Below are 12672 nucleotides of genomic sequence, written 5' to 3' on the forward strand. Positions count from 1 at the left end.
CACCTGTATGTTCACGGACGACGTGAAGTGATCTGGAGCTCGTCACTTACTGTCTGTGTTTACGTCTCAGTATCTCACATCTTCGACCTTGTTGACCTTTTTCGACAGCAAGCTTTCGCAGACGCATTTTTGAGGTGACATCGGGTATCTCCATCGTAGATTTAAGCGAACGGAACAATTTAAAAATTGGGAGAAAGGATGGAGGAAATGAAAAAAATATGATTAATATTAAAGGACAAGTATGTCATTTCTGATGGTGAAATTGAGTTGCACGCCAGTTTTGCTGTCTGACACAGACGGTATAATGTCGGCGGTGAATTCAAGCTAATGAAACATTTAGCATGTCAATTGATTAGGGATCTGATGTCTCGCAGTAAATGGATGCATGATGAGATTTTCTTTTATCTCCTCTCACCTTTTTCACACTCCAAACCTGATACTGACATCTCACTTGAATGGTCGAGTTGGACCCCGTTAGGTTTTTTTATTCCGGCAGAGAGATCTCATTCACCGGAGGAGATGAGAAGTTTTTTGGATGAACAGATGACAAAATGCAATTTGAATAGAACTGGATCACCACCACAGGCCGCGGTGAAAGAAGAATACGAAAAGACGGTGTGTGTGTGTGTGTGTGTGTGTGTGTGTGTGTGTGTGTGTGTGTGTGTGTGTGTGTGTGTGTGTGTGTGTGTGTGTGTGTGCGCGTGTGCGTGCGTGTTTAATGAGCAATACCGGCAAGTTATCGATTAGTCATAAATCACTGCTGCTTTGGTGCCAAACACCTACAGGCGCCAGACACAACACACACACACACACACACACACACACACACACACACACACACACACACACACACACAGTCTGTTCTGCCTCTTCATCACTGTGTCTCTTCACCAGACAGAGTACGGCTAACAGAGACCGTCCTGTCATCCTCAAAGTGCTAAATGAAGTGGGAGGCGGGTCGAAGGATAACTCTGACACATCGCAGCATGAAAAGACGTGCGGCGGACTAACAGGAGAGCGGACAAAAGTGGTCCAGTGTCTGTGGTCGGCATGAGGACATTTGAAACATTTCCCATGGCCAAATCATTTTGTGGGTTCACGAGGATGATGACCCGTTGCCAGGAGTCTCACTCTCTCTTAAAGTTGAAACACCGCCTCATGCTGTCAAAGATGCTGTTGATGACAAAGTGTCATCAACAGGCACTGACAGTACTGTTGCTTTTTACATTTGATTTTCAAGTAGTTTTGTTCTCTGCTGATGACACACATCGGCGTCAGTTGGATTTATTGAGTGTTTTAAAACAAAATATGCTCTTAGACTTTTTCTAGACTAGAAACAAAAGGCACTTTTAGGAGCATCATTTTAAGAAGGTTGTTTTATCTTTAAACAAATAACAGGATCACTTCTGTTCTGTCTATTCCTGGTGTAATCTCAACAGCACACTTGAACATAAAATCATTCACTAAACATGTAGGGAGATGAACATATTGAACCAACTTATTGTTAGTACTAAAGGATGGAGGACACTGACCCAGTTTCATGGCTTATCTCCGAACACTCCCACCACGTGAACCACTTCTGTCCATTCCCGTCCTCAATTTGTTCCAAACACTCTAGTCATATTAGGTATTATGCTAATGTACTTTAATGCCTAATATGACTATCATGGTTCGCTGCTTGCAGATGCTTTCAGTGTGATTAGCGGTTTATTTATAGGCAATGTTACACATGGTCATGATTAAGTGTAGAAGAAGTAGAGACCGTGAACTGGAAACAACTAAAACTGGAAAAAGAAACAGCTAATTGTCTTGTCCATCTACAGTACAAGAGGGAGAGAAGACTATTTGATTATTTGTTTTTCATTTCCAGTTATTTGTTTTTACATATCAATGTTTTTTTTTAAGTAAAACTTCAAAATATGCGTGGAAATATGTTGATGGAAAGAAGGCTGTTTCACAATTGTCCTCAGCTAATGGAACTTGCTTTGTTTTAAACATTTCTTCAATTGTATTTGGCTTTCTTTCTGTACTATATTTGAGTGCAGCATCAGGGCCACAGTGAGAGTTTTACACACACCAAGTTCCCCCGTTGTGACCACACCCAGTCCCTTGAGCTAAAAGAATTGCAAATGTGTATTAGTTTGACTTTTCACAACAGTACAGTTGTTTAGTCAGTTATGAATAATAATTTTCCCATGTATGTAAATTATAAGTAGCAGCCTGACCCTACAAAACCCTGTGAGGACTATCTATGCACCTGGAGAGCACGTCGCGTCCCCCCTTCGACGACAGCCAAGGTCCAGCCGTGAGCCGCGCCCAGCTGTCGACCCGCTCTTCGCCTTGTACGTCCCCTTACCGCTGAAATGAGACAAGTATGATTGGATTGTTCAAACAATTCATCTCCAGAATGGGGAAACAGTTATAGCAGTAATTTACCAGGGCGTGTCGGGAATGCGGGGAAATAAAGTAATGGTTCCATTTGAAGTGTGCAAACGAACCTCATCAGACGGCCTGAGGGGAAGGAGCAGCGGTGGAGCGGTGCGATAAATAAGAGAGAGAGAGGGAGGTCATCGGCTCTCTGGAGGTTGTAACGATTCGTAGATGTGTTCTTTGTCAATAATGTAACGAGAGAGCAGAGAGAGAGAGGGAAGGATTTAGAATAACAGAGAGGGACGACAAGAAGACACCGGACTGGATGCAGTGAAATGTAGAAAATGCCACGGTGCAGTCTGTGCTGCCATCGATCTGAGCTCTCGCTCGCATTCATTTCAGGAACAATTCAATTCATCCAGCGTCATTGATATGATAAGGCCAGTACTCTTGCAGTACTCTCTAGTACAATATTCACCATGCTGCTTTGTAATTGGCTCATTGTCTGAACCACTGTGAGACCACAGCAATACACACACATTCTGCAGGACGAGCCTAATCATGAGCCATTTGATGAGCTATTACCAGGCCCGCTCAGAGGTCATGGTGTTGCCCGCGTAGGGTTAGATTAGATCAGATTAGATTAGATTAGATATGCCTTTATTCGTCCCACAATGGGGAAATTTGGTCGCACAGTGGACAGAATATAGAAGAAATAGCCGAATAGAAAGAAATTTACAGGAATAAAAAAAAAAAAGCAGTATGTATGTACAAAATGTAACAAAATATAATATGTACAGAGCAGTAGCAATAGTTGCACATGGGGAACGAATATAAATATTGCACAGTTGGTTATTGCACAGTGGTTGAGTCCTGTGTGAGTGTGTTCTATTTGGAGCAGTGCTGGTTGTGCAGCCTCACAGCAGCAGGAAGGAAGGACCTGCGGTACCGCTCCTTCACACACTGAGGGTGAAGGAGCCGGTCGCTGAAGGAGCTGCTCAGTGCAGAGACGGTGTCCTGCACGGGGGTGGGAGTCGTCGTCCGTCACTGATGATCGCTTTGCCATCATCCTCCTCTCTCCCACCACCTGCACTGTGTCCAAGGAGCATCCCAGGACAGAGCTGGCCTTCCTGATCAGTCTGTCTAGTCTCCTCCTGTCAGCTGTTGACATGCGGCTGCTCCAGCAGACCACTCCATAGAAAATGGCTGAGGCCCCCACAGTGTCAAAGAAGGTCTTGAGTAGCGCCCCCTGCACTCCAAAGGACCTGAGTCTCCTGAGCAGGTAGAGTCTGCTCTGGTCCTTCTTGTACAGTGCCATTGTTTGAAACTGAGTTAAACTGAGGTTTCACACTGTTTGTGGGACTCATTTACTGTATATTACAGAAGACCAATTTCCAGAAAAACACTCGGAAATGGTGACTGTAATTATGACTGCGGTGGAAAGGAAAAATGACCCGCGGTGTTTACAGTACATGAACCCAACCCATCCCATTATTTGTCCAACTCTAATCCCCGACAGAAACTAAACATTGTATAACACACAATGATATATAGTAATGATGTATTAATTACGCATAATAAATAACTCAAGAAACGTTTAGGAACTGTTAAGAATAATTTCATCCTTTGTGACTCATTTTGCAGCTGCAACTCAAACACAACACAAAATTAGGGTTAAGGGGTTAGTAGGGTTAGTAAGTTAAAGGGTTAGAGGGTTAGGGTTAGGGGGTTAGTAGGGTTAGTAGTGTTAGTAAGTGTTAAAGGGTTAGAGGGTTAGGGTTAGGGGGTTCGTAGGGTTAGTAGTGTTAGTAAGTGTTAAAGGGTTGGGGAGTTAGGGTTAGGGGGTTAGTAGTGTTAGTAAGTGTTAAAGGGTTAGGGGGTTAGGGTTAGGGGGTTAGTAAGGTTAGTAAGTGTTAAAGGGTTAGGGGGTTAGGGGTAGGGGGTTAGTAGGGTTAGTAAGTGTTAAAGGCTGAGGTAGAATTTGGACCCAAAATGCATGCATATTTTATAGTCTTTCAAGCAATAGAGGATGCGGATGGAGGGTGGCGACGTTGAGCAGTTAGGTAGAGGAGCAGGAGCAAGGCAGCGTGAGTTAAGCAATGGTTTGGTAACTGAGTTCCAGGCTTGGGCTGAGTTCCAGGACTTAAACCTGGCACTGCCTGCCTCAGAAACTGAGCAAAACTATCAGAGAAGACAAAATCTGAAAATCCCTGAACGAGATCTAAACAAAGTCAAAGAAGAAACTGGGACAGCTGAAAGGTGCTAGAGCACTCAGTGAAGCTGAGGGGGGTTATCATTTTGGGGGAGTTTGTATCTGTGAGTATTGTATCACATGATACTGAACGCAGTCATTTCATCTGCTGATAATGTAAATATATGGATTAGTGCAGCTTTGAGGAAATGATAAATACATTTCATATAAATTAAAAGGAAAACGTTACAGCACAAGAGCAGAAGATTGAGACATGAAAAATTATGAAAATTAGTCTATGAATCTACAAATGTGAATTTACACCATTAATACAGTGTGTCATCAACTTTTTTTTTTGCCTCATCCAAGCACACATAGATTTACAAGAACAAATACCAGAACATCTTCACAGTTTCTCTGCGCGAATTATTATCACTTCAAAATAATCTGACAAATTGAAAAAAATATTAATTTGGCAGGAAGTGGTGGAACTTTTTCTCTCTGCTTCCCTCTGGGTGTCAATTCGCTGACTTTCACAAATACAGTCTGCTACTAAAAATTGTTCTTCTGCTTCAGTATCCAAGTCCTGCCCCTCCGTTCTTTTATAGAGTAGGCCCAGAATACAGGCTCGCACACAAACACTGACCTGAACAACGAGTAAGGTGGTTCCTCACAGTTCAGGGAACGCCGAGTGTCTTTGTTGTCGTCACTTCTTCCCTTCACCATCTTTTTTTAGACTGGATGCTGGAGACCTGCAAACTGACTCACCGTCTCAGTAGATGCAGTGGAGGATGGGTGGAAGCGTCTTTCCCTCTCTCTCTCTCTCACACAGACACACACACACACACACACACACACCATCACACACACTGCATTAGTGATCTGGTAGCCCTGTCTGAAATTTTCTTCCTCATTTAAAGGGGCAGTAAGCGATTTTAAACCGTTAGGGTTAGGGTTACTTAATACTCTTTCAAAAAGAATTATATTAGCTCACTTATGACTTGATTTTAAAAGTAATTAGCTACGTTACTCGTTGTATTACTGTATTCCTTTTTTTTGCGGGTTCTGCATATTCGGTCATAAGAGCAGCGAAGGAGTATCTGATGGTTTTTACAGAACATAAAACGTTGCATATTGTGTCCAGCTTCTTGTTCTGTTATTTCTGCCCTGGCATATTAAGCAAGGTCCTGATGGTCAGAAGTGAAACAACGATTGTATGTCATAAGCAGAAGCTTCTCAAACCTCTTATCCACGAAATGCCCAGCGACGAGCTTCTCCAGATGTCTGTCATCCTCCATCCTTCGTTTAGCTCTTTGGCTCGTAGCCGTATCCCACGTGACCTGCCCGCGCGCACACGTAATCTTATAGTAATAAGGAACGCAGCGTTGCTTGGATCAGTAACTTTAATATAATTACTATTTCAGGAGATTGTAATCCCTTTCACTACTAGTTACTGGGAAAAGTAATTATATTACAGTAATATATTACTGAGTAATTAGTTACTGCCCAACACTGTTCTAGTATTTATGATACATACATAAAGGTTGTTTTTTTGAAATTTACATGTCAGTCATCTGAAGTCGTTTGAGTGCACTACATTGTGTCAGCGTGAACAGTTCAGACAGTCAAATGTCATCCAAGGAAGTGGCTGTGATGGAGCACATGAGGTAGGCAGCAATTATGGACACGGCTTATGAACACAGCATGAAGCGTTGTATCAGACATTTCACGTCGACAGAAGGCGTGTTGGCTCGTTTTTTTTCCCCCTCCAGTGGTCCTTAAAATACTTTAAGTACCGTGTATCCTTGTGTCATTCTCCCGCGTGTTGGCGCTGCGACACCATTGCACACACTTTGATGTATGCAAAACACATGCCCGTCGTATTTGCGCGGTCGGACTTCTTGTTCTCGTCGGGCCTGTGTGTGGTGTGACTGACAGATGACTGAGCACCAGGCTCAGCTGAAGGACATTGTGTTATAGCACACACTCGGTCCATAGCGGGGGAAAAAGGGTCACGGCTGTATTCACAACTGAACAATATGTAGCTGCAGCATGAGAGCCGCTGACTCACACATCATCGCAACAGTCAGACGTGCATTGCTTCTTGCATAGTCATAGGTGACAGTCTTAAAATAAAATGTCTGATTAAGAGATGAGAGATCAGTATTATATCATAGACACACGGTTTTTCGCTTTCCGTGGCCGATGTTGTAAATTCAGTTTTGTGGTTTTTTTGAACAATATGCAGTTACCAGTAAAATTCTTCCTTTCCTCTCAACAGGTACTTACAGGAGTTTAACTTAATGCTACAAACCAAGACAAACAATGTGAGGATTAAACACAACGCACTCTCGTGCTTGTCAAGCGAAGGCGATGAATGACATTACTCTGAGGCTGCACTCTATTTATTTGTGCCAGTGTCAAGGAGCACGCTGGCTCTCTAACACGTCTAAAATCCAATTGGCACAAACAGAGAACTGTGCATCTGGTGCTTCCCGTTATTTTATCAAGCATTTCTTTTAGGGATTTCCCGATCCCATATTCCATATTGGTATCGGGGTAATATTGGCCAAAATGACTGGATCGGATATCGGAAGAAATAAGAATACATTACTGTAAACATACCAAATAAATGCCTATTCACGTATCTAGTTCAATTCGTTTTTTGCTCGTTTGAACAGCGCTACCAGTCAGATGTAACCTAACGGCAGGAAATCACTTCTCTCGCCGACACAGACATGAATCATGTCTAATTTGCCCCGTTGTTTTTTTCTTCTCATCACCCCTTCGCAGTACTTGAGCTGATTGTTTTGTGTTTCCGCGCGTGTGTCCGACAGGAGGGCGACTCTCTCGGGGCGATGGAAAAGGTTTGTCGTCAGCTGACCTACCATCTCAGCCCCCACTCGCAGTGGAGGAGACAGGGCCTGCTCAAGAGGAAACCTCAGGCCTGGTGAGTGTGCGTGCGCCATGCATGTGTGTGTGTGTGTGTGTGTGTGTGTGTGTGTGTTTCTGTCGACATCTCAGTGTGTCACCAGTGTGTCATCATCCGCTGCCCCTTTGGATGCCATGGAAAAAAATCCACCGATGTCCCGGCGTCTTGATTTTCTCACTCTCACTGATACACACAGTTGGAGATGAAATCACTTGCATCCGTTTCAACCTTCACGGTCTCTCTTTGCCCTTTCGTTTCCCTCTTACCGTCGAATAGTCAGCCCATCTTTGTGATGCACATGACTGCGTTGATTTTAATTGTGTTGTTTTCTGTTCGGATTCCAGTGTGACATTTGGTTCCAAACTAAATTTGAATATTGCTTGATGAGCGTGCATTTGAAGCCGGGACTATTCACAGCTTCCTCTCCATGCTTTTCCTCTCTTCCTCTTTGCACCTGCGTTTTGAGGGTCCGCAGCCAAATTGAAAATGGAGATCTGGACGGCTTTGGTATATACAGCTGCGGTTACACAATATGCAAATCAACCGTCAAAAAGCGACTCCTATAAACAACCGCCCCACGTGTGTCTCCTGCTCTACAGTCAGCTAAGAATTATGGGCAGATTTTTCAAAGCTGTTTCATCATCTGCAAAACACTGCCTTCGACTTTCAGCCGTGATGAAGCAGTATTTCATCGCCTCGACCGCCTCCTTAATTAAACCTACTGTATTTCTAAGACGGAGAGGTGTAAAATGATTACATGTTGCATAAATAGGCTTGACATTTCATCTCAATTCCTCTGCTCTCTGGTGCACAGTGGTTAACGGTAGGTCGGCCTCGGCACAAATAGTCGCGGACGTAGTTAACTTAACTCTAGACAGTTATTTCAGTCATGGGATTGTTGCGGCCCATATCCAGAAGCAGAAGCCTACCCAAGTCTTACCGTCGTCAGTGTTTTTATCGCAAAACCAGAGTTACAGAGCCACTGTGTGCGAACAACGCCTGCGGGTGTGAGTGTGCCGCTGTCCAGCTTCCAGTGCTCTCGCCGCTTTGCCAGACTTTGCGCGCCGCAGTCGCGAATGCACTCGGAAGCTCTGTTGACACAGACGCGGGCAGAAAAAATGACGGAGGCGATAAAGAATCTCGGAAAGGAAACCATTCCCCGGAGCACTTCAGTTAGGTTGTTTACGCGGGGCTGCAAAACCAACAGTTATTATCAGCCTCGCGTGAGTCATCGCGGCGTCATGTGGTTCTGGAGACACCTACTGTTGCAGAAAACACTGCCGGTGTTTCCATGTCTGTCTCTCTCTCTCTCTCTCTCTCTCTCTCTTCATCTGTCTGCAGACAGATTTTGTCACCACCGCAGCGGCGCAGATGTGCAGTTGAGATATAAAAAAAAAAATGAAGGCTGACTCCAAAGATGGATGCGGTCTGAGCAACTGGCACCAGAAGTGTCGGGGTTTAAAGTTGGGAAAGCTCCATTGGCCCCACACTTGACGCCTCTGGCCAATAGTCACAGGTCACTGTATCCCAATTTCAACTGTGCCTGTCCACTCGGCGCAGTGGCTCCTGCGTACTAACGGGTTGACGGCTCCGCGTCGCACGATGCTCTCTAGTTTTTCGGCTCGAATCGAAGTGCCGATCATTCGCCCGATGAGTGGATTTGTCGTCCGCGATACGCGATGGAGGCGGTACATCGGAGACCAGGGGGAATGTCTTTGTCCGAACCAACATTCTGAAACGCGAACGTATTCATGTTCCTATAATTCGGTAAGGAGCTGCATGGCGTTGCAGTGGAGGCTGTGCTGCGCTCGCTAACTCATGGTTGCTCTGATACAAGGACCAGCACATACCAACTCATTGGAGTGAATGTGTCTCTTGACATATGGACTATTTAAGTATTATAATGTCAAGTATTCTAATATATATATATATATATATATATATATATATATATATATATATATGTATTTTCATGACAAAATAGGATATGTACTAACAACAGACGCTTGGAGACGGGATCTCCTACTGCTGTGTGAGGGGAGGGTCGGTTGTTATGAACAAGAGGCGACAACTTCCCGACAAAAATACATGTGCGTCTGTGTGTGTGTGTGTGTGTGTGTTTGTGTTATGCCCCGTGTGGGGATGGCGGATGCACAACACGATCACCCATCTTCCCCAAGTAGCCACAAAGGTCAGGCTATTAAGTGTTAACTGACATTTATTCGATAAATCTTTCCAAAAAAAAGAATACTTCAGTCTTCATTTTCAGGGTGGACAAAGGCCAAAAGAAACAAACAAACAAATCCATCTTACTATAAAAAAAAAAATTATCAATTTAAACTATCAGGATGTGGGTAAACAAAATAACAATAACTAAAGTCCCTGACTATCAACACAGGAGAAAATATATATAACTTATGAATATGAACACGGCACAAGGTACAAAGAAGTTCAAGGACGAACGATGTGGCCAGTTGGCGCGTGAGGAGGATGAGTGCGTGGGTGTGTGTGTGTGTGTGTGTGTGTGTGTGTGTGTCACAGTGCCTTCCCAGTCAACAAAAATGATTGGGAGCGCTTTTACCTTCAGAACAGTGAACTCCAACAAATGCCGTCGAAGCAGCGTCTCACCGATAGTGGGGTTAAACGAAAAGCCTGCAGTTGAAAATGAAAATGAGTTTGGTAATTATCTTAAGTAATTCTGGACTGGCGGATTGGATTTGATCGACGCAGCGCTGCGGTCGGCACTTCAGGCCTTCATGAGCCCCGGTGAGAGTGATTAGCCGGAGGAGGGACGGGCCCCATTTACTCCGGGCCTCGGGGCAAGGGACGGGACTGAATCATCCCTTTGCATGGAACACACTCCATTAACAGTCAAAGTCAAATAAAAAGAAAGCTGTTTCCCCCGCCCGCTGACGGTCCCCTCATGTGTCCGCGACAGCTCTGGGGTGTTCCTGTGGCCCTCTGCGATGCAAACAATGACATCCGTGTTATCGTGGCGCGGGCCTCCGAGGTTCCCCCTGTGGGGAGAGCCGCTGTGTCTGGAGATTCAACACTGTGCACAATTTCATTTTTTTATGTGAGGAGCGGAGAAAGTCAAAATGTTGTTGCCAGTTGTTTTTAGATGGAAAGATGCGGAGACCGTCTGTAATGACCACAGTGAAACATTTGACTAACCAAAAAAGAAGAGAACAGATGTGAATCTGTCCAAACGGAGGAGGGAATCACCATGCAGGTGGCCATAAGACCCAGAGCATCCCACTCTTAGCCAACCATATCAGAACCAAATGAAGCTGCTCTTCATCCGGGAGAAAGAGAGGGATCCTTCTGCTTCAGACAGAACAACGACACGCTGCACCCCTCCCCGGCGCCCCGGGGCTCACAGCCCGCCAGACACTTTCAGCACTGGACAGCGACCACCGCGCGCACGGGCCACTTGCCCGGATCAGCACCAGACAGCTCCACGCGGGGAATGACGGCCACAGGATTAGCTGCCATGCGGCCTGGGGTGAGGTCGAATTGTCAAATTGGCTTAGGACGTTTCCGAACTCTTGAAGTCACCCGGAAGTATTTGATCAGCGTCCACGGTGAGAGCTGTTCGGATTGTCCAAATGCATAGCAACGGAGCTTCAATGCTTCATGTCCTAGCTCCTTTAGCATAGGGCACACTGGAGCTTCCTATGCGAACGGACAGGAGATACAGACGCCCCACAATTCATTGCGGCAGCGATATTTGACGCGACGCGCCGTGCACGCGACGTGAGCGATTCGATCCGACGTAGAAGTAAAGGGGGTAGAAGTATATGAATATGACCCAGAAGAGACGCACGTCATAATGCAAGTTACTGTTTTCAGTTACACTGAAACATGCTGATGGAGCCGCTGCGTTGTTTTGTCGTCCATCTTCGGAAATTGGAGGTTTCCCCGCGACAGACGCGCGTCAACAACCTCCTCCGACGCGTGATGGCGTAGAATAGTGAACGTGGAGTCGGATTCTCTGAGCAGCGCTGTGGGTTGTTCCTAAGTCCTGTGAGTCCTCCTTTACACCTTTCCTTGACCTCATGACGTTTCCCACTGAGGTCAAGGGATAGTAGAGAGGAAGGACATTTCGACATGGTTCTAACACGTTCGCATGACACAGCCTGCACATATACGCCCCGGCCCCGAGTGAACAACTGGTAAATGGACAGCATTTTTGACTGTGGGGTTTTTTTTTTCTCTCAAGGCGCTTCACAGAACAAGTCACATTCACCCACAGTCCCTCACACATTTATACAGTGCTTCTATGCGCAGCACTTCTTCTGCCACACACCATTCACACGCAGCCGTCTGTCGAACCACCGGCCTTCTGGTTAGTGGACGACCCGCTGTTTTTAATCCTGAGCCGCAGCCGCCATGACTTCATCACAGTCACCCGCTGACTGACTAGATGCGGGCCACTGCAGGAGAGCTCGCAGGGATTTTTTAATGTGACCCCCACGATTTCGTCCCGGCCGCCACTGCCTCTTGAAATCATTTGTTGTGATTTCATGTGCAGGGGTGGGATTTCTTTAATGTTTTTACGTCACGCTGTCGTAGTCATTGTCAATCTGTCGTGTGCAGCTGAAGTCCGTGGTCGTGTGGATACTGCTGTCTGTAATACAAATTGGGGACAGCGAAGACCCCCCCTCCGCCTTGACCATGACCTTATCACCTGGGGTCAAAACTCCCCTCTCAGCTGTTCCATCGTACCCGCTCTTCGTTTTTCTGTGCCCACGAGCACGGCCCAAACCCCTACAGACATTGTTCCGCTTCACCGAGCCGCTTCTCCGGGGATGCTGGACCGCCGTCGTCCTTTCCTTTTCAAATCCCTCGCCATTGATTTAGGTGCGTGATGGAATTACGCACTCAGACGAACAACGCTTCACTGCGAGCTGCGGGAGAACCTGATCAAAGACCCTTGATGGTCTTGTCCTGTTGGTCCGTTGGTCAGTCTGGACACTAATGAGCAAACCCCCAAAAGAAGGTATTTTACTACGTGGGAAACGTGTTGTTGCACACATGATAGTTGGCAAAAACTTACGACCAGACTTTGCACGTGGGATTTGTAGGCTCACCTACAGCCAGGATCAGATACCGGGGGCGCTGTTACAATGCTGCACCACATCCTGCTTGAGAACAGCCCAGGAGAAGTGGCGCAACA

The 12672-nt window shown here is 45.7% G+C and overlaps 1 protein-coding gene across 1 annotated transcript in view; it reads left to right on the forward strand.

Annotated features, from left to right (window-relative positions):
- lrrc75a (leucine rich repeat containing 75A) overlaps positions 1 to 12672 on the forward strand; it is a 46137-nt gene that overhangs the window by 14999 nt on the left and 18466 nt on the right. The window contains exon 3 of the mRNA XM_035623692.2: positions 7399 to 7511. Within this exon, the coding sequence (XP_035479585.1) occupies positions 7399 to 7511 (113 nt within the window). The remainder of the gene's footprint in view (positions 1 to 7398; positions 7512 to 12672) is intronic.

The sequence above is a fragment of the Scophthalmus maximus genome, chromosome 11 (assembly GCF_022379125.1).
Source record: "Scophthalmus maximus strain ysfricsl-2021 chromosome 11, ASM2237912v1, whole genome shotgun sequence".
Lineage (NCBI taxonomy): Eukaryota > Metazoa > Chordata > Actinopteri > Pleuronectiformes > Scophthalmidae > Scophthalmus > Scophthalmus maximus.